The following is a 24,767-nucleotide window of genomic DNA, read 5'->3' as shown; positions in this document are numbered from 1 at the left end:
ACATTTTTAAATAGATTAGAAAGTTGTTTAACTGTTGCACAGGAAGATAAGGAAATATAATGCCTGTACCGGGGAGTACCACCTGCAACCCACCATTGATTTTATGATATTTTAAGTTCTCAATTGGGTTCAAATCTGGGCTCTTGAGTGGCCAATCCAGGAGTCGAACACCATGCTTCTTCATCCATTGCTGGATGGACTTGGCTCAATGACAAGGAGCGTTGTCATCCTGGAAGTAAAAGTCCTTCCCTACAAGTTGCTGAGCTGAAGGAAGCATGAGCTTTTCCAGGACTTCAACATACTGCTTGGAATTCATGATTCCCTGCATGATTTGGATCTGACCAATGCCAGAAGCAGCGACACAGGCCCAGATCATCACATGCAATGGATGCTTCACAGATTCAGGCAGTACAGCCTAAATTCTTCAGCTAGAAATCTTCTGACATACTTGTTGCATTGATTCCCAGTCAAGTAGAAATTGCTCTAGTCTCTGAAGATGATCTTGGCCCAGTGGTGCGTTTCAATTTTTTTTAGAACCTATTCGGTAGGTGTGGCCTGTTTTGTGGGAGTGGCTTGGCAATCATGTAACTGGGTGGGAGTGGATTGGCAATCATGTAAGCGGGTGGGAGTGGCCAACTAGATGTCACTCACCAGGAGATGTCATGGATTGGGTAGAACGTGGTGAAGCTCACTTAATGCTCTTGCTTAGCAATCAAAATTTTGGGCTCAGTTGTAGTCATAAGTCAAGGACTATCTCTGCCTTTCTCTGCATGGCAGCCTTCTCCAAGTAAACTTCTCCTTTCTGGCAATTTTCTTCTCTGTTAGAGGCACTAAAATAATCCATACAATGTAAGGTTTCCTGCTCAGCAGGGGGTTGGACTAGATGACCTTCCAGTAGCCTTCTAGCCCTAAATTGCTGTGCTGTTTTTCTTTCTTTCTGCTAACAAAGAAACCTACCTGAAGCTCATTCTACATTCCTGCCAGATAGAGACAATGAGATAATGACCCTAGAGAAAGTTTGGCTCCATTCACAAGCAGGGAATCATTCAAACCCTTTTGAAAACACAAAGCCCATATTGCGCAAACTCCAAAACTTCAAAAACATAAAACTATATAGCATATAACCTAAATACTGAAACTAATGCATACGGCTTGTTAGCTTTTGATGCATTCTGCTTGCCCATAACCAGATCATGGACTTTTCAAGATTGTATTCTTAGACTTTTGGGGCTAGAATGAACTCTAGGCAACTGTTTTGGTGGGATTAGGTTAAATCAATCATATTTTGTAGATGTGATGACTTTGTAAGGCATCATGTGGGTTACAAGTTAGCATGTCAGCCATTTAAGGGTAAAAAAAACTCATTGAACTAACAATAGGCCAATCAATAGCAATAGCATTTAGACTTACTGCTTCACAATGTTTTACAGTCCTCTCTAAGCATTTTACAGAGGCAACCAGGGACATGCGGGCAGGGGAGGCAGGGGAGGCAGAGCCTCACCGCTCCCATGAAAAGAAAAGAAAAAGGGAAAAGGCACACGTGGTTCAATTCCCTGCCTTCCTGAGTCAACATGAAGGGGACCGCGGAGCGCGCTCTGCCGGCTCGCTCTCCGTGGTCCGCTTCATGTTGACTCAGGAAGGCGGGGAATGGGACCACGTGTGCAGGAGGCTGAGGCTGAGGCTGCCTCAGCCTCCTGCACACGTGGTCCCATTCCCTGCCTTCCTGATGACGTCACCAGCCTCACCAGCCATAAACCTCACCGCACGTCACTGGAGGCAACATACTGCCCCTAACAATCTGGGTCCTCATTTTACCAACCTCAGAAGGATGGAAGGCTCAGTCAAGCAAAGGAGAGACGCAGAGGGACAGTATGCAAAGAATCTTTCTTTCATCTATGTCAGTATTTCCCAGTCTTTTTTTGGCCATGCCCCACCTAAGCATCTCTAAAGTCCTAGTGCCTCCCCTCCTGTGACTTACTTTACTCAAAAAGCGAACTCTACTCACGGGGAGGAAGCCTAAAGGGCCATTAACTTGGTTTAAACAAGGTTCAAATTGCCCCATTAAAAATCAAATTTCCCCCCTGTGAGGCGTGGGCCGCACGTTGAGAACCACTTATCTATGTCTTGCCACTTGCCTAGTGGTCAAAGGATACAAAAAGATGAAGCAGTCTCTAACAACTCTGCATTCTTTTTACAACTGAACAAGGAAGAAAAAAAAGGAAGTAGATGGAAATATAGACCTACTGTAGGAGTGTCCCCATTTGCCCATTTTATAGTAAGCACACTCCTAGGTTTGCCCATTTTATAGTAAACATACTTTTTTCTCTTCCTTGAAAGATTAGATAAAAATATATTATAAAAAGAAATGAAAGTTATGCTGTAACTAAACAGTAATATGGTTATACTTAAAAGGTTTTTTTGTCTTTTAATGTCCCTGTAATCCCTTACATCAGGGTGGAGTCGGGCCAACTGAATGGAGCAGCGTGTATACTGGCTGGATGCCATTCCTGTCACCAATGTAGAGTTCACAGCAGACAATTACTCATTGTGCCCAGAGAGAGAAATATCTGCCACTACCTACGATCAAACTCTTAGCCACTTGATTGTAAGGTGAGAGCTCCACTGTACTCCGCTATTATACAGTTATAACTGTTATAAAGAAAATCAGAAGCTTTTTCTTTATATTTTCTTTTTTCCGAACTTTTGGCTCTTCTCTCTCTCCCTTCTCCTAAACATTATTCCAAAGGTGCTTTTTCAAGAGGTGACTGGACTTTCTTTATTTGTCTGAACAAGGAAGTCCAGTTTCCTCTTGAAAAAACACCTTTGGGACAACCATGACGTGGATGATTGAGAATCTCTGTAGGCCGAAATATTAGTTTCTGTTAGTTTGTAATAAAATATGTGGGTATGTGTACACACATATACACACACATATACACACACACTTATACACATCTGCATGTATGTGTGTGTATTTACTTTAGATCATGCAATAAAAAAAAACAAAAAACCCTGACACCAAAATGTTTGACTTTCATATCTCTTTCTGTTTCAGGTTGCGTAGAAGGTAAGATAAAAATAATAACTTGAATCAGTAAAAATGCTCAACATAAAAGTTCTAGTATGCAAAGTAGCCGTGTTGTTCGGATCCCTCAAATGTTCACATTGTTGTAATGTCTAGAGAGCAGGTGGAGGTCCTCACGCTCCGAATCTGATCGAACACAGGTAAGAGCCTATTTACGGACCTACCTTGTGGCATTGAGAGTGGCCAAACGTAGATATTGTGCCGCTCTTATTGCGTCCGCTGATAACAGCCCTGCCGCCCTGTTTAGGGTGACCCGCTCCCTCTTATCGCAGAGGACGCGGGGGGCGCCCTTGCAGGGCAGAGCAGAGGAGTTTGGCGAATATCTGCAGGACAAAGTCGCTCAGATCCGGAGCGGATGGGCCCCCTTCAGTGGACCGGATGGGCCGTCAACAGTGAGTCTTGTGAGACCATTCTGGGAGGAGTTTGATTCTGTTGCCCCCGAGGATTTGGACAGGTTGCGTGGATGGCTGCGACCCACCACATGTTTAATGGACCCGTGTCCCTCCTGGTTGGTACTGGCATCTTGGGAGGTGACTCGAGGCTGGCTTCTGGGCCTGGTGAATGCCTCATTGGGTGAGGGATCCTTACCAACTGCCTTGAAGGAGGCGGTGGTGAGGCCCTTACTTAAGAGGCCTTCACTTGACCCAACAGAGCTAGCTAATTATCGTCCAGTCTCCAACCTTCCCTTTCTAGCGAAGGTTGTTGAGAATGTGGTGGCGCAGCAGTTTCCACGACACCTTGACGAATCCGATTATCTAGACTCACGCCAGTCCGGCTTCCGACCCGGGCACAGCACGGAGACAGCCTTGGTCGCGTTGGTCGATGATCTCTGGAGGGCCAGAGATAGAGGTTGTTCCTCTATCCTGGTCCTATTAGACCTCTCGGCGGCTTTTGATACCATCGACCATGGTATCCTATTGCGCCGGTTGGAGGGGATGGGAGTCGGAGGTACCGTTTTGCGGTGGTTCGGCTCCTACCTCTCCGACCGGAAGCAATGTGTGTTGACAGGGGGGCAGAGGTCGACCCTGAGGCCACTCACTTGTGGGGTGCCACAGGGGTCGGTCCTCTCGCCTCTCCTGTTCAACACATATGTGAAGCCGCTGGGTGAGATCATCCGTGGTTTTGGGGTTGAGTACCATCTGTACGCTGATGACACTCAGCTGTACATTTCAACCCCAAACCACCCCAACGAGGCTGTCGAAGTGATGTCCCGGTGTTTGGAAGCCGTCGGGGTCTGGATGGGGGACAACAGACTCAAACTCAACCCCTCCAAGACTGAGTGGCTGTGGCTATCGGCACCTCGGTTCAGCCAGCTGATTCCATCGCTGGCCATAGGGGGCGAACAATTGCCCCCTGTGGAATGGGCGCGCAATTTGGGCGTCCTCCTTGATGCCCGGCTGTCAATGGATGACCATGTGGCAGCCGTGGCAAGGGGGGCGTTCCACCAGGTTCGCCTGGTGCGCCAATTGCGCCCCCTACTGGACCGGGATGCCCTGCGCACGGTCACTCATGCGCTGGTGACGTCCCGCCTGGACTACTGCAACGCTCTCTACATGGGGCTGCCCTTGGGACGCGCCCGGAGACTGCAGTTAGTTCAGAACGCAGCCGCGCGGGCTGTGATGGGGAGTACTAGGTACTCCCACGTAACACCTCTCCTGCGCGAGCTGCACTGGCTACCTGTGGCTTTTCGGGTGCGTTTCAAGGTCCTGATTACCATCTTTAAAGCGCTCCATGGCATAGGACCTAGTTACTTGCGGGATCGCATCCTCCCACACACATCCCTGCGGCCAATTCGCTCACACAGGGAGGGGCTTCTCCTGGTGCCGTCCACTAGGCAATGCCAGCGGGCGACACCTAGGAGTAGGGCCTTCTCTGTGATGGGCCCAACCCTCTGGAATGACCTCCCCCCCGACATCAGAACCACCACTGACTTCCGCTCCTTCCGGCAAAAATTGAAGACTCACCTGTTCCGATTAGCGGGCCTGGCATAATTACAACTGTTACCTCCTGGTAGACGTATTATTAACTGGTTATTTTAGGGGTATTGTTTTTAATTTAATTTGTGTGTTTCTTAGGGGTTTTAAAATTATATTTATATATACTGGCTAACTGTACAGTTCTTTTTAACTCTATTTTAACCTCCACCATATTTAACTGTACATATTTAATTTTTCTATTTATTGTATTTTGATGTATTCTTTGCATGGACTGTACACCGCCTCGAGTCCCTTTTGGGAGAGGGGGCGGTCTAGAAGCACAGTAAAATAAATAAATAAATAAATAAATAAATAAATAATGTATCAGCCTGGGATTACTTTGATCATGAATCAACTTGAGGAGGACATAACGTCCGGAGATGGGTGTTGCAGCCGCAAACAAAGCTTTATAAAACAGGCATGTTAGACTCTGTTTCTTACACTGATATGGATCTGGCTTATGCTGTTTTGGACTAAAAGCAGCAGAAAAGTTTTACATACTAGCCAGAGGAAATGAAGCTTCTGAGATGACATGCCCTGCTTTCTGAGCCTACTTGTTTCCCACTGAGTCTGGCTATAGTTTTGGTTTTGTCAATGTTTTTCTCAGCAAGGCAACTGCCATAAAAAGCTTTTAAGGGAGGTGTAACACTTTTGTGGCTTCCATACTGAGTTGTCACATGATGGATGTATCCATTCACACACGTACATCTACACGGTATATCACACATGTATAGGCAGTCCCTTCTCTATCCTCTTCTCAATCTTCAGGAAAAGAAGGAGGACCCTCCAGTGGTTCTACTTTCAAATGGCTGCTCTCCCACTGTTGTGACCCAATGGTGCTTTTCCAAGAGGCAACTGGACTTTCTGGTTTTTCTTTTTCTTTGAAGGCGTTTGAAGATGTTCTGAGCTGAAGCAACTTCTTGTATGAGAAGCGAAATGTCTTCAAAGAAAAAAACAGGAAGTCCAGTTTCTTCTTGAAAGAGCACCTTTGGGACAACCATGACCTGGATGACTGAGAATCTCCATAACCATTGTATTGAGTGTCAGTCTTGAGCAATGTTGACCAGAGCATGCTGAGAAGCTCTTCTTCCTAGTGATACTAAACAGGTCTGGTGGGATGGGATGAGAACTGAGGCCTTGCCCTTCCAGTACACCTGGGTTTCTTGCTAAGGAAGACTGATGATGTTGAAAAAGTTTTCTTAAAGTGAGAGATTTTTCACCATACCTCCTAGCAATCTTGCTCAAGACATTGGTTTCTTTGCGCCAGGAGTAGCTAAATAAGTTCTTCTTTGGCACTTAGCTAGCTCATCTGACCATCTAATCAACAAGAAAATCAAGTTGGGTTCTCCAAACTGCATTTTTGTATGTGTGACACTAAAGACCATCATTGACCACTGTTTTAAGAAAAGATTGCTTATTTGTGAGTCAATCCAAATGTCCAGCTGTCTGCAAGGAGTATAAATCCTTCCATTCCCCACCATCCAGTCAGAGCTGCCCCTTTCTCCCCGGCAGAACCAGGATAAGAGAAAGAAACACCCCCCTTCCAAGAGTGAGGCAAGGGTAACAATGTGACAGGGAAGGAAAGAGAAATGGAAACGGGTGCAGGGGGGAAGATAACTGGAGTGCAAAACAAAAAAGAGAAACTATGTTTAAGTGTTAAATTGTTTAAGTGTTAAATTTACCAGGCAAATGGTCCTACTCAAACAGCAATTTATCTTCAACGTATAGGGCAACCATTAAGTTTTTCAGCAGGGTATTTGCAGTCATATTCACTTTTTCTTCATTCATGTGGTAGCATCTGGCTGACTTGGGCTAACCTCAAAGAAAGTAATCCATCAGAATAGAGCTGGAAGAGACCTTGGAGGTCTTCTAGTCCAGCCCCCTGCTCAAGCAGGAAACCCTATACCAGGGGTGTCAAACTCAATTTCATTGAGGACCACATTGTGGCTGTAGTTGACCTTGGGCGGCCGGGTGGGTGTGGCTGACTGGGTGGGTGTGGCTGACTGGGTGGGCATGGCCAACTTGACACCAATCCTCAAACTGCTGGCATATTCCCTCTTCACATTGGGTAGACCGTGCCAAAGCAATGTGGGCTGACCCCTTACATCTTCCAGGACAGCCCCATATACTATTTCAAACAATTGACTGTCCAGTCTATTCTTAAAAACCTCCAATTATGAAACACCCACAACTTCTGAAAGCAAACTGTTCTACTGGCTAATTGTTCTCACTGTTAGGAAGTTTTTCCTTCATTCTAGATTGCTTCTCTTCTTCATTAGTGTCCATCCATTTTTCTTGTCCTGTCGTCTGGGACTTTGGAAAATAAATTGACACCCCCTCTTCTTTGCGGCAGCCTCAGATAATGGAATACTGCTATCTTGTCTCCCCTAGCTCTTCTTTTCTTTAGACTAGCCAGACCCAAATCCTGCTACCGGTCTTCATATATTTTTGTCTTCATATCTTTAATCATCTTAGTTGCTCTTCTTTGCACTCCCCCCCCCCCCCAATGTGCCAATATCTTTTATGTAATGTGGTTACCAAAACTGTATGCAGTGTTCTAAATGTGGTCTTACCTAGGCTTATCAAGCGGTACTAATACTTCACATGATTTTGATTCTACAGTGGGGCAAAAAAGTATTTAGTCAACCACCAATTGTGCAAGTTCTCCCACTTAAAAAGATGAGAGAGGCCTGTAATTGGCATCATAGGTAGACCTCAACTGTGAGAGACAAAATGTAAAAAAAAAGACCAAACAATCACATTGGCTGATTTGGAAATAATTTATTTGCAAATTATGCTGGAAAATAAGTATTTGGTCAGTATCAAAAGTTCATCTCAATATTTCGTTATATATCCTTTGTTGGCAATGACAGAGGTCAAACGTTTTCTGTAAGTCTTCACAAGGTTGGCACACACTGTTGCTGGTATGTTGGCCCATTCCTCCATGCAGATCTCCTCTAAAGCAGTGATGTTTTGGGGCTGTCGCTGGGCAACACGGACTTTCAACTCCCTCCAAAGGTTTTCTATGGGGTTGAGATCTGGAGACTGGCTAGGCCACTCCAGGACCTTCTTATAAAGCCACTCCTTCATTGCCCGGGCAGTATGTTTGGAATCATTGTCATGTTAAAAGACCCAGCCACGTTTCATCTTCAATGCCCTTGCTGATGGAAGGAGGTTTGCACTCAAAATCTCACAATACATGGCCCCATTCATTCTGTCCTGTACACGGATCAATCGTCCTAGTCCCTTTGCAGAAAAACAGCCCCAAAGCATGATGTTGCCACCCCCGTGCTTCACAGTAGGTATGGTGTTCTTTGGATGCAACTCAGCATTCTCTCTCCTCCAAACACGACGAGTTGTGTTTCTACCAAACAGTTCTATTTTGGTTTCATCTGACCATATGACATTCTCCCAATCCTCTTCTGGATCATTCAAATGCTCTCTAGCAAACTTCAGATGGGCCCGGACATGGACTGACTTAAGCAGGGGGACACGTCTGGCACTGCAGGATCTGAGTCCCTGGCGGCGTAGTGTGTTACTGATGGTAGCCTTTGTTACGTTGGTCCCAGCTCTCTGCAGGTCATTCACTAGGTCCCCCCGTGTGATCCTGGGATTTTTGCTCACCATTCTTGGGATCATTTTGAGCCCACGGGGTGAGATCTTGCGTGGAGCCCCAGATCGAGGGAGAATATCAGTGGTCTTGTATGTCTTCCATTATCTAATTATTGCTCCCACAATTGATTTGTTCACACCAAGCTGCTTGCCTATTGCAGGTTCAGTCTTCCCAGCCTGGTGCAGGTCTACAATTTTGTTTCTGGTGTCCTTTGACAGCTCTTTGGTCTTCACCATAGTGGAGTTTGGAGTGTGACTGTTTGAGGTTGTGGACAGGTGTCTTTTATACTGATGACAAGTTTGAACGGGTGCCATTGATACAGGTAATGAGTGCAGGACAGAGGAGCCTCCTAAAGAAGAAGGTACAGGTCTGTGAGAGCCAGAAATCTTGCTTGTTTGTAGGTGACCAAATACGGGTGCCATTGATACAGGTAATGACAGAGGAGCCTCCTAAAGAAGAAGGTACAGGTCTGTGAGAGCCAGAAATCTTGCTTGTTTGTAGGTGACCAAATACTTATTTTCCACCATAATTTGCAAATAAATTATTTCCAAATCAGCCAATGTGATTGTTTGGTCTTTTTTTTTTACATTTTGTCTCTCACAGTTGAGGTCTACCTATGATGCCAATTACAGGCCTCTCTCATCTTTTTAAGTGGGAGAACTTGCACAATTGGTGGTTGACTAAATACTTTTTTGCCCCACTGTATGCCTTTTTTTATACAACCAAGATTTGTATTATTTTTTGGCTGCTGTTGCAGATTGTGGGCTCATGTTTAAGTGATTGTTCACTAGGACTCCGAGGTCCCTCTCACACTTACTGTTTTTAAGCCAGGTTTCACCTAACCTGTATTTGTATCTTTGGCTTTTCCAGTAAAACCTAAGTGGGATCAACTGTTAGGTACCTAGGTTGGGAGAGCCTTGAGAACTCTGAGGACCATAGGTTGGACTGTGAAGTCAACATCTTTCCCAGATATCTATTTGGGTAGGGGAAACCCTCATTTTCCTATCCAGTCAGTCTTTGGTCTTGATGAAATTTCCCCAAAATCTGAAAAGCTGAAGCATCTGAGATCTTGGCTTGATATGTTTTCATTTTAGGTTTGGCTTACAAGTAGGAGTACACTAAAGTTACAATTTAGGCAAAGACTGAAGTATTCAATTTTCATTCCAGATCACACCAATATGGCCATCCTGGAACTCATCTGGTAGTTGAAAATGTGTAACTGATGTAATGGTGAAATTCATTTTTTTTTAAACTACCGGTTCTGTGGACGTGGCTTGGTGGGTGTGGTGTGGCTTGGTGGGTGTGGCAGGGCAAAGATACTGCAGAATCTCCATTCCCACCTCATTCCAGGGGATTGATACTGCAAAATATCCATTCCCACCCTATATCCTTCCAGGAAGGATATTGCAAAATCTCCATTCTCAACCCCACTCTGGGGCCAGCCAGAGGTGGCATTTGCCGGTTCTCTGAACTACTCAAAATTTCCACTACCCATTCCCCAGAACCTGTCAGAACCTGCTGGATTTCCCCACTGAACTGATGTTCTTCTTCATTCTGAAGCACAGAACTGTGGGAATCAAGAAATATAGCCTGTTGATCTATTAGATTCAATAAGTCCTATGGATGATAGAAGGCTCCAGAAGAAAGAGATATGAATCAAAGTTTTCAGCTAGGATGATTTCAAAATTTACCAGAAATATTTGTAATCATGCTGAGCCATTGCTAACTCTGAAATATGGTTTTTTTTTTTTGGTAAAATATGCACTTGTATGGATTCATTTAAAACAGGAAGAATGAAACTGTTGGAAATGAGGAAGTGAAAGTAATGTACACAAGGGTTCACAGAAAGTGACAGTTAGTGATGTTGTGAATCCTGAATGTGGTTAGAGGAACACTATAAAGGATAAGGGTTCAAGATCGGCTCGGAGCTCTTTGATTTATAACAGTCCTTGTAGGACTTGCTATTTCTCATTGGCCCACTGCATTAATATGCTAATGCAGTGTATTACTGCTATTACTGTATTATTCGGAGTATAAGACGCACCTTTTTCCCTCAAAAAAGAGGCTGAAAATCTGGGTGCATCTTATACACTGAATCCAGATTTTTTTGCCTCCTGAAACCCCGCCCCCTTCACCAAAATGGCCGTGCATATACTTTAGGAGCCTTGCAGAGTGCTCCTGGGGACTGGGAAAGGCAGAAATGAGCGAAAAATGGGCCATTTTTTGCTCAATTTTGCCCCCCAGCCCCCAGGAGCACTCTATAAGCCTCCTAAAGGCTATGAATGCTCTTTTTAAAACAAAAATACGCCCATTTTCAAAAAAACTGTCCATTTTTGCTCATTTTTGGATGCCCCCAGGCCCCCAAGAGCACTCTACAAGCCTCCTAAAGGCTATTCATGCTCTTTTAAAAAAAAAAAAATGGACCCGTTCTCTCGAAAAACGGGCCATTTTTGGGAGGTCTGCAGAGTGAAAAAACTTTTTTTAAAAAATTTGCCTCTTCAAAACCTTGGTGTGTATTATACTCCGGTGCGTCTTATACTCTGAAAAATACGGTATATCTTTTATATATATTCATTTCTAATGTTCCAAGTTGTTAGAAACAATAAACCTCTGATCTCAAAGTAAGAATTATTGCTTGTGTTGTTGCCTTTGTTTCCTATTGGAATTTTCCTAGCACAGAACATTTTGCAATTCCCCAGAATGTGGCCCCCAAATAATACGTTTTGCCCATAACTATTTACAAGCCAGTTTTCTTTCAAGAACAGCTCCCAGCATGACTAATAGAACATCAGTATTAAAAATAATTCCATATTACTGATTCAAAACAAGTAATTCTCTGTAAATGTATAACTAGATGATGTATGAAAATCCATAAGTCATTCAGCCATTCCCAATGGTATAATAACAATCACATGCAAATATCAAAACAGATTATTACTTTCAAAGCTACTAATACATTCAATAAATAGAATTAACTGTATGAAATTCCTGAAAACAATAAAACATTCATAAAATAAAAATGCTCATAAAACCATGTAAGCTCAAAGGAATATTACTGTGATCTTGTCTGGGAGGTGCATGAAGAAAGCTGGACGGCAGATAAGAAAACAATACACAAATGCATTTAAAGATAAATTCAACTTTTATGGTTTTTACATGCATGTTCAGATCTTTTCAGTCCAGTTTACTGGGAGAGATACAGCAGTTGCTTTTTAAAGCTCACAATCTAATGCCATCAGCACAAGGGACAAATATTTCATTGTATGTAATTGTGCAGATATTTGATGCATACAGCCACTTTTACCACAAGGTTGTGAGCTGCAAGAATACACTGATAATGCAGGCTTGCTCTTTGGCATTTATATTCCATCTATACAAAGTATGACACTGGCATTTTCAAGAATAAAATATAATCCCCTTTGATTTTTCTGCTTTCCAAAAAGAAGCAGTCCCGTAATCCTCCTGAATCCTCCATGTACATGCTTTAGAGCCCTTCCAATTATTAAAGTATTACTTTTACACACATTTGTGTGCACATGCATTTCTCTCAGTTGAACAATAACAGGATAAAAAGCAATTTTCGGCTGGTATTAAGCAAAATTAATGCCAGTTTGCAAAAACATCCCAATAAATATCAGGTGAAAGTCTTAAGATTACTTCTTGCAGAAAGCCAAGGCATCTTAAAAGGGGAAAATGTTAATATTTCAGTTGTTATTCTTTTTCTTGTATCCTTATATCTTATTGCCTGTAGAACTAAAGAAAAAAATTAGATACTGGAATTCAAGGTATTGCTAATATAACGATTGATGATTGAGAGAGATGGACACCAGTCCCCAGTGTTAAATTCTGTTTCTTATGAAAATTGGCAAAAATGCGTACATGAAAAGAGAATAGGAGAAAATGCTTTACTGAGGAGAAAAGGTCTATCCACATTCATCTGCAACTGGTTGTGTGTCTTTCAAAAAATTACTCTCGTCCTTTAAATACAATGAGGCCATATCTCTAAAACTAAACTTCCTGTTAAGTTACTTCTTGAGATACTAATTTGTTAGGTTGTCATAGGGAACACAGGGGAGGCAGGTGCCATTGTAAAATTAAAAGTTATTGAATCTTTTGAAAACCTTAACATATTTTTCCTTTTATTTCCTTTTATTAAAATGTTCGCAGCTGTGTGTCCTTCCAATTAAAACATCAACCAAACCCAAATCCTCAACTTACATCATGTGAATCCAGACAACTGAAAGGTAAAATGCAAGTCGATTGTTTCTTCCAATGGGGAACGATGTTCAAAGGCAAATGCTTGCACTTGATTGCAATCTGTCACGTGGGAACTCAGTTCTTGATGCTAATTCCAGAGACTGACTCGTGGTTGGACTGAAGTTGTGCAAGCATGCATTCCTGTGAGGACCAGCCTGATGGCATGGCTTTTTATTGAAGAGGAGGGAATGGTGTATGTGTGTGTGGGAAGATATGTGCATTTGACCCAACAGGTTCACAGTCACATCCCAAAGAAATCTAGACAGAGCTGAGTATAATAATGTGGAGGAAGAGCATTTCCAGAGAAGGCAAAGCCTTGAGCCACTACTTGGAGGGTCAAAGTGTGTTTTCAGTTTGGCATCCAAAGACTTGGGAGAAAAAATCAAAAGCCAAGGAGACATGGATGGGGATGAAAACGTAGGCGGTGTACACCACCATAGCAACGACAGTAATTATGATAGTATTGAACATGGATCGTTCCCAAGGCTCCAGGACGTAACTGCAGGTGACCAGGAGATATTGAAAATGCAGCCAGCAAATGTAATCCTTAATTTTCTTCAGATCCATTGTTGGCTCAAATGTCAGGAAACCTAAGAGAAAGCAGACAACATAGAGTCATGGTGAAAAAAAAAACCCCAAAACTGATTATCTGGTTATCAGTGTTCTAAAAAGGGAAATAGCAGATATTGAGCCTGAGCCTCTCCTTCCCTCAGTGTTTGCAGGCTGCAAGTTACTGCTGCAATTTAGGCCAGAAGAAACATCACTGATGTAAGATGTTAAGCAGGGTTGTCAAACTCCCGGCCTGTGGGCCAGATGCATCACGTGCTGGCCACGCCCCCCGTGCTGGTTTAGTGAAGAAGGAAAAAGTCTCGATATGACTTGTGACGACCCCTGGTGTAAAGAGTGGCTTCCCTTTAGACAGTCTCAGGGGACAAGCCACTGTAGGAAGCTATAACAGAGTAACAGAGTTGGAAGAGACCAGACCATGGAGGTCTCCAAGTCCAAACCCCTTCTCAAGGAGGAAGCCCTATAATATTTCAGACAAAGGTTGTTTAATCTCTTCTTAAAAACCTCCAGTGTTGGAGCACCCAAAACCTCTGGAGGCAAGTCATTCCTCTGAGTAAGTGTTCTAACCAGTAGGAAATTTCTTAGTTCTAGGTTGGTTCTCTCCAGTGACGTGCGGTGAGGTTTATGACTGGTGAGGCACTGACACAGTGCTGGATTTCAAATATTTTTAGACTTGTGGACTTCAACTCCCAGAATTCCACAGCCAGGCATGCTCAGTTCCAATTTAAAGCGACAGCATTTGTTTTTCTCCTTTGCTCCTTCTTTCTTTTTCTTTTTCTTCTCCTCCCCCTCCTTCCTCCCTCTCTCCCTTCCTCCCCCTCTCTCAAACACACACACACACACACACACACACACAAGTTGGATTGGACTATCTCTCCTACCCCTTCCCTCTCTCACTCACTCTCAAACAAACCCCCCCACACACAAAAGTTGGATTGGATATCTTTTCCAGTGGCTTGAAAGCAGCTCCTCTGCCATCCCCCCACCCCATTCCCCTGCTGCCTTTCCCAAACACCTCCACCATTGCAAATGCAGCCTGCTGTCTGGGTGGGAAATGCCTGGAACACAATAAAGCCCACCCACCACCTCCTGCTGGCAGGCTGGGGTGAGAGGAGAGGCAGAGAAGCCGGAGGGGAGCCGAGCCGAGCCTTCCAAAAGAAAGAGGCTGGGGGGAAGTGTGTGTACTACAGCAAGGCTCTTTGCCTGGCTTCCTGCCTCCTCCTGTGGTCTCCTCAGTGCTCGCTTGTGCTCTCCCTCCCCAAGTGTAGTTTGATTGCAGGTGGAGCCACGTTGCCTTTTCAAACTTGTAATCAGTGAAGCTGGGCTAGATTTTTATATAGTTTTATCCAGCTGTGTGTGTGTGAGAGAGAAATGAATGGGGGCCTGGGGAGGAAGTCACTACACTTGGGGAGGGAGAGCACCAGTGAGGTTAAGCAGAGTCATCCACGGTGAGGCAGCAACTAGCTCAGCTTTTTCCTTTTACTTTTTTTTTTCATGATGAGAGTGGTGAGGCTGTGCCTCACTTGCCTCACCTGACTGCACGTCACTGGTTCTCTCCTTGATTAGTTTTCATCCATTGCTTCTTGAACCTGCCATCAGTTGCTTTGGAGAATAGGTTGACTCCCTTTTGTTTGTGGCAACCCCTTAGATATTGGAACAAGACTATCATGTCAACCTTAGTCCCTTTTTTCATTAAACTAGCCATAATCAGTTCTTTCAACTGTTCCTCATATATTTTAGCCTTCAGTCCCCTGATCATCTTTGTTGCTCTTCTCTGCACTCTTTCTAGAGTCTCAACATTTTTTTTATCATGGTGACAAAATCTAGATGCATTATTTCAAGTGTGGTCTTACCAAGGCATTATAAAGTGGTACTAACACTTCACGTGATCTTAATTCTATCCCTCTGTCAATGCATTTCATTCTGTATTCGCTGAACTATGCTGTTAATAGTGAACAGTATTCACTATTCCATTCAGTATTCACTTTCATCTCAACTATTTCTGAATCAATCTTACTTCTATCATACACGTAAACTGGCAGGTTAGAAGAAAGAAGGCTGGGTTAGTTTTCCATGGGAATTCCATGGACCAAATTAAATATGGCTTCCCAATGTAGTATATGTTCTCAGAAGATGTGAATTACCTAACCTCTTGCATCAGACACATAACTGAATAATGGAGTAATTCTTCCATACAGTGATACCACCACAAGGGAATATTGTCAGGTACAAGAAACCAGAAATGATACAAGGAGCTAATCAGGATAGTATTTTATTTTATTCTTAGACCAGCAACCAGAACAAATAAAAGCACCCAGTATATATACACTTAAAACTTCTAGTATAAGATAAAATATAGCTACCAAAATTTATAATAAAATCCAGTGTCAATTATACATTGTCTGACTATAAGATAGTTGCAATCCCTAAACTGTGTGGCCCATTGTAGGTTCAATGCTAAAAGGGAAGTGACTAAGCAATGTAGGGTTTGCCAAAATTGTTACTGGCCACCTGTGCTGTAGTTATGGACTGTTCATCCTTAAGCAGCCACTGGAGATAGGTAGTGTCAGAATGGCCAGGATACCTATCAGTTATTGGCAGAATATGCCTTTTCCTAATCTCAGTATAAAGGGAACATCTAAGGAACATGTGATCCACAGTATGAACCTCTCCTGAGCCACAGGGACAGAGTCTTTCCGTGAATGGTGCCCTTTTATACTTGCCATACAGGACGGCCGATGGAAGTGCATGGCGCCGTATAAATGCAAATGCTTTCTGGTGGTTTGCTGACTCCAACTTGGCAGGGGCAACAGCACATCTAATGGCATCTGGAGCCAGAAAGCTTTCCCTAAGTCCTCCTGCCTCTCAATGTCCTCCAGATCAGGGTAGTATGTTTATTGTTACTTGCCTGTAGGCAAGAATCTTGCCAGACTAAAGTAATCACTATACAACTCCTAGATAAGCAGATTTTAGGAGGATTTCCTTCAGCCTCTTTCTTCCCATCAGTGATTCAAGGCTAGCCACTCTTCCCCTGAGCGCCAGACCACCACAAATGCCAAAGACCCACCTGATATTTATGCTATGAATATTATTTATTATCAGGCAAAAACACTTGTACTTACCCAATTATTTTAAACTATTGTGAAACAGAAAGAGCAATACAATCCCTCACCCCATTTCACTACCCCACTTCTAACATTTCTCAAAAATATTTTTCTTGGAGCAACACATAAGGGAAAACCTGAAAAACAGCTTCACCTTCTTCCATCAAAGACTGGTTTTTCTAGCTCATTTGATAGTTAGCATATCTAAGATTGGTTCATTCTGTAGAGATAAAGTCAGAGGACCTGTTCCCAATGAGGAAATAACTGTTATTTACAGAAAAGCAATATCTTAAATGTAGAAAACCTAGTTTATTTGCAGATGTTCTCTTTTTTTTAGCATCCCCAGCTATATCTCTGAAATATTCCTGCTAGTCAGTAGGAAACATATTGTTACATGGAACAATTATCGGCGGTATATGTGCATTTTTCTATTTATCCTTTTTCAATATTAAGAATATCCAAAGAGCAGACGGTTAAAAGAAAGACTTTGTTAGAAGTCAATATTCGATAGGGTTCAAAATGAATGTCAAATTAGATAACCTTGGGTAAAAGTGTAGATGTAACTCAAAGAAACGATTCTAATACTCTCAAGCAGCATGTGTGTTTAAAATCCAAACCAACATTATTTGTTTCTTATGGATGGAACAATGTAATAGTAAAACTATCATCTAATTAACATTATCTTAAGCTGTTCCCTACATACATTATCTGGTTGTAAGATCAATACAACCAGACAATGTACAGACAGAATTATGTCCAACATAATTCTTTCGGAATAGATATTATTGAATTTCTATACTGCCTTTCTTCCAAAAAGAAAGTGGACAGTTCTTTTTCCATCCTGTGTCTTTACTTGCTTAATACTCGTCCAGTCAATATTCTGAGTTGTTCTCTTAGAATTATTCATTAATCCATTTGCAGAGCAAACATATGCTCCAGTTGGAGCACTCCAACATACCTCGGATCTTGTTAGATGCAGCCTGGCAGGTCAAACAAACCTTTGCCTTCATGTTTTTCCAGCTTCTTTCTAAACATTTATTTCCATGCCTTCTATGTAACAAGTGGACAAGTCAAGATTTCACAACCCCATGAATGCCTTGGAGCAAGTAGAAAAGCAGGGACTGAACATTGCTAACCCAGAGGCCAAAATGGTTTAAATAAAAAAAAAAAGAGTCAACAATCTTGTATTGAGTGATACTCATATGTAACAGAGAGCAGGCACCACTGTAGATGCATTTTTACATATTTAACGCCTGCCTGCCTCTATCCATCTATCCATAAATACACCTGCTACCCACTGATAGAATAGAATGGAATAGAATAGAATTCTTTACTGGCCAGGTGTGATTGGACACACAAGGAATTTGTCTTTGGTGCATATGCTCTCATGTACATAAAAAGACAAGGTACATTAGTCAAGAATCATAAGGTACAACACTTAGTGATAGTCATAGGGTACAAATAAGCAATCAGGAAACAATCGATATCAATATAAATCGTAAGGATACAAGCAACAAAGTTACAGTCCTGCAGTCATAAGTGGGAAGAGATGGGTGATAGGAACGGTGAGAAGAGTAATAGTAATGCAGCCTTAGTGAATAGTTTGACAGTGGTGAGGGAATTATTTGTTTAACAGAGTGATGGCGTTTGTAAAAAAAACTGTTTTTGTGTCTAGTTGTCTTAGTGTGCAGTGCTCTATAATGTCTTTTGAGGATAGGAGTTGAAACAATTTATGTCCAGGATGCGAGGGGTGTGTAAATATTTTCACGGCCCTCTTTTTGACTCGTGCAATGTACAGGTTCTCAATGGAAGGCAGGTTGGTAGTAATGGTTTTTTCTGCAGTTCTAATTATCTCTGAAGTCTGTGTCTATCCCGTTGGGTTGCAGAACCAAAGCAGACAGTTATGGAGGTGCAGATGACAGACTCAATAATTCCTCTGTAGAACTGTATCAGCAGCTCCTTGGGCAGTTTGAACTTGCTGAGTTGGTGCAGAAAGAATATTCTTTGTTGTGCTTTTCGATGATGTTTTTGATGTTAAGTGTCCATTTTATGTCTTGAGATATGATAGAACCTAGAAATTTGAATATCTCTACTGTTGATACTGTGCTGTCTAGTATTGTAAGAGGTGGTAGTATGGGAGGGTTTCGCCTAACATCTACCACCATTTCTACGGTTTTGATTGTGTTCAGTTCCAGATTATTCCGGTCGCATCATGAGGTTAGTTGTTCAATCTCCTATGTATGCAGTTTCATCGTTGTCTCAAATGAGACCAATTTTTGTTTTGTACCAATTGATTGTATATTCTATCCCAATAATCTATAAATCAATAAAGTTCAACAAATGACCTCCATCCAATAGTTGATAAAAACATTTTAAACTGAATGTAGCAACCTTGAACAACGTATTAAAAAGTAATGATGAAAGTTTAAGTTAAAGAAACTTCTTTACAAGCTAAAGGTTTTGTTCAGTCTGCCATCTGCAAAATACTACAAGAATACAATATAAAGAGTTTATGCCTCTTCATACATATAAAATGCACGTTGAGATTACCAAAGTTGGGGATTGGAATTTCCATTGTTAAGTAGTGATTGTAAATCAAGTAATGTGGGACCAAATTATAGTCACATGATCGCAATGATGAGGCAATGGTCATAAGTGTGAATAACAGGTTGCAAGTCACTTTTAGCAAGACAATCATAACTTTGAACCGTCTTTAAGTGAATGGCCGTAAGATGAGGATGACTTGTAAAGGCACAACAGATCATTTGCCAGTTCAGAACAAACAATGCAATATAAATGTTTTTTTAAAGACTGTTTTCCAATAATTGAAATAACCATTCCATTCATGTCATAAACTGATCCAGTAGTTTGAACTCTGAATAAGAAGTTGACATCCAATATAAAGAGAAAAATGTAAGAAAAACTAAGGAAATAAAAATGACAAACCCAGAGAGCAAATGGAATAATTTCTTTTTCATGGACTCACAAAAGAGCTAAAATTGTTAAAGATATTCATAATAAGAATCAACAATCATCCAAACAGATTATAGAGTAACATTGTTCTGTACAAAAAAGGAACACAAAGTCAGTTTATTTGACCAGGATTAAAGTGGGATAGATTGTTACTTTGGGTGTTTCTCTTTGGATTCACTAATATGTCAAGTGATAAATATGGTATACTGAATTTGTTTACATTGATATAGTGTTTAAGTCCACTCCCCATTGTTATTTTATGTCATTTAATTTTATAAGATTTAAACTGGCTCTGTATCTAATTGATTTTGTTTTAATTAAAAGTTAAGCATGTTTGGTGAATTTGTCTTTTTAAAGGAGAATCTTTGTTAAAATAAAATAAGCAAGAAAATTATAAGAGAACAACTGAGTTCTGAAAAAGCTGGCAGATATTATCTCAGAACCATTGTACCATATCTTTAAAAAATCCTGGAGAACCAAAATTTCTCAGGAACTACCAGAGGATTGGAAAAGAGCTAATGTGGTTCCCATCTTCAAAAATGGGGAGGGGGGAGGATAGATCCAGAAAACTACAGACCAATCAGCCTAATATCAATACTTGGTAAGATACTGGAAAAAATAATTAAAAATCCAGATCTGTGAAGATCTAGAAACAAAGTTATAACTAGTAGACAGCACGGGTGTTAAAAACAAATCATGCCAAACCAATCTTATTTCATTCTTTGACAGAGTGATTAACTTAGTAGATCAGAGAAATGCTGTGAACATAGTGTATTTTGACTTCAGCAAGGCATTTAATGAAGAACACAACCTACTTCTTTGTAAACTAGAAAAATGTGGGATAGACAACATCACCATCAGATGGATTTATAATTGGCTGACAAACCGTACTTAATGAGTAGTTTTTAATGATACTACATCTACATAGAGGGAAGTAAGCACAATGGGAGACATGATAACATTGTTCCAATATCTCAGAGGTTGCCACAAAGAAGAGGCAGTCAAACTATTCTCCAAAGCACCTGAGGGTAGAACAAGAAGCAATGGGTGGAAACTAATCAAGGAGAGAAGCAACTTAGAACTGAGGAGAAACTTCCTGACAGTGAGAACAATTAATCAGTGGAACAGCTTGCCTCCAGAAGTTGTGAATGCCCCAACACTGGAAGTCTTTAAGAAGATGTTGGATAGCTATTTGTCTGAAACGGTATAGGGTTTCCTGCCTAGGCAGGGGGTTGGACTAGAAGACCTCCAAGGTCCCTTCCAACTCTACTATTGTATTGTATTAATGTACCACAATGTTCTGCCTTAGGCTCAGTAATCTTTAATATTTTCATAAATGACTTAGATGAGGGAATAGAAGGAGAACTCGGGGAGGAAGGGAATGTTGTGGGTCCCATCCCCTACAAAGATACACATGGTGGAATCCAGAAGAAGGGCCTTCTCTGTCACCACAGAGAATATCATCCCCACAGATATTAGACTCTAGCCCCGACTCTAGCACTCTTCCGGAAGGGGTTGAAAATCTAGTTCTGCCAGCGGGCCTGAGGAACCCAGAGTGGGATAGAACCCATTAAATGGCTCATGTGAGGTGCTGTCGCCGGGGCGGGGGGTGATTTTACTATATTAATTTATTACATAACTTTTATTAGATTTATTGTTTTTATGTGGGGTTTTGTATTCTGTAAACCACCTTAAGTCTCCATATGTGAATAGTGGCAAAATAATTTCCCTAAATATATAAATAAAATAAACTCATCAAATTTGCAGATGACACTGAACTTGCAGGAATAACCAACACTCCAGAAGACAAGCTCAGGATCCAAAAATATCTTGACAGACTTGAACAATGGGCTTTATCCGACATGGAATTTAATGTGGAGAAAAGCAAGGCTTCGCACCTAGGCAGGAAAAACCAAGGGTACAAGTACAGATTAGGCGAAACCTGGCTCAAAAACAGTAGCTAGGAGAGGGATCTTGGAGTCCTAGTAGACAATTACTTGAACATGACCCAGCAGTATATGGGAGCAGCCAAAAAAGCTAATACAATCCTTGGTTGTATAAACAGTGGCATATAATCAAAAATACGTGAAGTATTAGTACTGTCTGATAAAGCCTTAGTAAGATCGCACCTGGAATACTGCTTCCAGTCCCTTTGCAAAAAAGATGTTCAGGCTTTGGAAAAAGTGCAAAGAAAAGCAACTAAGACATGGATGTCAAACTTAATAGCATCATATAACACATTGTGACATTGTTTTGCCTTTGCGGAGCTGGGATGGGTGTGGTCTGCGTGTGAAACATTTAGCCCACAGATAACCAGTTTGACACCCCTGAACTAAGATGATTAGGTACCTGGAGACAAAAACATGAACAGTTGCAGGAATTGGGTATGGCCAGTCTAGAGAAAAGAAGGACTAGAGGTGACAAGATAGCAGTGTTTGAGAGGCTGCCATAAAGAGGAAGGGGTCAGTTTATTTTCCAAAGCGCCAGAAGGCACTATTCTGATTATTTTATATTCTAGTCTTAATAGCATCAAATAACATATTGTGACATTGTTTTGCCTAAAATGCTGGAATTACTTTATATTTGCAACATGTGGATTTGTTTATAGTTTACAGTTGAGATATGGAATGTTTATTTAAATGGGATGTGTTACTATTTGATGTGGGAGTTTTGGGAATTGTTGGTACTCTGTTTCCCGGAAAATAAGACCTCCCCTGATTAAGCCCAATTGGGCTTTTGAGTACATGTGCTAAAATAAGCCCTCCACCAAAAATAAGCCCCCCCCAATATTGCAACACAGCAGCAGCTATGAGGTAACCAAGCTTGCTGCCTCCTGCACCTCAAAAATAATAAGACCTCCCCGAAAATAAGGCCAAGTGCTTATTTCGGGGGTCAAAAGAAAATAAGACCCTGTCTTATTTCAGAGAAACACAGAGTTTGGAATGGGATAAAAGTTATGTTGGAGTTTGTCTTTTTTTTGAAAGTGAACTAAGTTTAGTTTGTTTACACTAGGATCGGACCATCTTATACCCTCTAAATCGAATTTTGCTTACAGCTAAAAGTTGAGATGTGAATGCTGAGTTTTATATTTGTTAATTAATCAATATTGTCAATATTTTAGAGCTCTTTAGACTTTTTGTCAATAATTGTATAAGGAAGAGGTGTTAGTTGATCGTCCTAGTATTAATAAATGCATTATTAGGTGAAGAATTTTATATTTGTTAATTAAAAGGAGGTGAAGAGATTATGAAGTTGCTTATGGTTGTGATGAAAATGTAATGCAAAGTCATTTTCTTAATGGGGAGGTCTTTTTAACAAGTAGTCTTTGAATTACAGGTTAATGACCATCTGAAGTTATGATGGATCACCCCCCCCCCCAAATATTTATGAGCCAGTTCCAAAGTTCTGGTGTTTGTGCCCCACCCCAATGGTCACGTGACTACATTTTGTGCATTGGTAACCAGCCCACATTTAAAGTTCTTTGTAGCACGCCTTGGTCACATGACCATGATTTACAACGTTTTTTCCTAGAAATTGGTGTTTATTTCTGGTTTCCAGAAAAAAAATCCCATTCCACAGCAAACACTGGATTTGCTTAACAACCATGGTGTTTACTTAATGTTTACTTTTTTGTTTTCTTTCACATTTTTCTATTACTTTCTTTTTTCCTTCGTATTTTATTTTATTGTTGTTTGCTAAGCTTTTAATTTTATTATTATTAAAAAAAGAACAAAGTTATTCCAATGAGAAAGTTTTTGCACTCAAAGTGTCTCCTTTTCTAATTTGGCATAGCTGTTTTGAAAACTTTTTAGGTCGTTTGAACAAAAGAGCGGTGAAGACAACTAAGCTGAAATTGCCTCCATCTTGCTCCTGAAAAGGCTCAATTTAATCTTACTACTGGTAGAATAAATCACAAGTATCGATATCTACCTGAAAAAGTTTCTGTAGGAATATTAGATCCTGCCTCTGTAGAACTGACCTTCTTTCCAGACTTTTTCTCAGTGGGATAAGTACCTCTTCACTATTTTAATTAGAATTCTAAGAAATAGAAATTACCTATTACCTATTACGGACCTACCTATCAGTCATCAAAAAGTTATCCTACTAACACCAATTAAATAGGCAAGAAGACGCCAACAAGCTTTTGAGTTCCACAAGGCTCTTTTATCTGGAGGTTGGAAAGAGGGGGGGGGGGGGAAGCTGACTTATTATTGCCGGGCAAAATTGGGCCTCGCATATATTCATACTTTAAAAAAAACCCTTTGTCTTTATTGATACAATTGATTTGATGTGACTTGGAAGAATTTGTATTGCAGACAACTTCACACACAGATATGCATCAGCAAGATTTTTAGGTCCAAGCAGCACCCGGAGGATCAGAGCCAAACATAAAAATTTCAAAGAGGTCCTGCATGAAAGAAGTACTCACCTTAAGTGTTTCCAAAGGGAAATAGATGGTGCTGGAAACTCCTTTGCTATCTGGCCTGGCTATTAAGAATGAGCGATTTGAGAACATCGCAGGGTTTCTCCATAGCAGGGTAGCTCCACCCTGCTATAGTAAACTTCCTTCTGCAGCCAGCCCAGTTCCATAGATTTGCTCATTGAGAGGGACGAAAATTCCCATGGCTCTGCTGCCTCCTTTTTTTTTTTTACAGGATCAAGAGCAAATACAAGTCTCAACTTGTATGTATCTAGATCTCAAGTCTGCTGGGTGCCCATCACCATCACCAATAGAAGCGCTGCTCAGGTGCGCTGCTGCTTAAACCCAGCCCGCGGGAAGACACCACTGTCACTTCTGCAGTGCCGCAGTGCCAGGGATGTTTTAAAGAAGGTCAGCCCGCCGGGGTGGGTTGGTGGGAGAGGAGGAGGATTATTCCCTCTCCCCCCCCTTTCCTATTTAGCGATTTCTTCCTCCTCAGACGTTCAGGTATATTGATCGCTTTTCCATTTGGGAAGCTGCGGAAAATATCTTCGCCGCCGTCAGCCCGCCCTCAACCTTCCAAACGATGCGGAGAAGCAGCCCCTCCACCTCCCGTCCGAAGAGGCTCACGCATTTATAAAAGCCGGGCTCGCCGTTAAGTTAAGCGAGGGAGATTCGTCTCCCGGCGCAAAACACTCGGGCGTTTTTACGCGCCTCTGAGCCTCGCCGGCATTTTTTTGGGGGGGCCTGTTCTTTTTTTAAGCCGAGCGAG

At 41.7% G+C, this 24,767-nt stretch overlaps 1 protein-coding gene across 1 annotated transcript; it reads right to left on the bottom strand.

The window, feature by feature from the left end:
* Window positions 1-11,753: 11,753 nt before the first annotated feature.
* SPTSSB (serine palmitoyltransferase small subunit B) lies at window positions 11,754-24,349 on the bottom strand. Its single transcript, XM_081956007.1, has 2 exons — window positions 24,005-24,349; window positions 11,754-13,521 (listed from the first exon to the last, which is right to left on the bottom strand). The coding sequence occupies exon 2, from the start codon at window positions 13,496-13,498 to the stop codon at window positions 13,268-13,270; it is 231 nt and encodes a 76-aa protein (XP_081812133.1). The 5' UTR covers window positions 13,499-13,521; window positions 24,005-24,349; the 3' UTR covers window positions 11,754-13,267.
* Between the last annotated feature and the right edge of the window lie 418 nt (window positions 24,350-24,767).

The sequence above is a fragment of the Natrix helvetica genome (assembly GCF_964273705.1).
Source record: "Natrix helvetica genome assembly, chromosome: 5".
Taxonomy (NCBI): Eukaryota; Metazoa; Chordata; class Lepidosauria; order Squamata; family Natricidae; genus Natrix; species Natrix helvetica.
This window is presented reverse-complemented; position numbering and strand designations above follow the sequence as displayed.

Excerpts from the sequence above, each read along its gene's own strand:
- SPTSSB (XM_081956007.1), bottom strand. The coding sequence starts at position 13,498 with ATGGATCTGAAGAAAATTAAGGATTACATTTGCTGGCTGCATTTTCAA.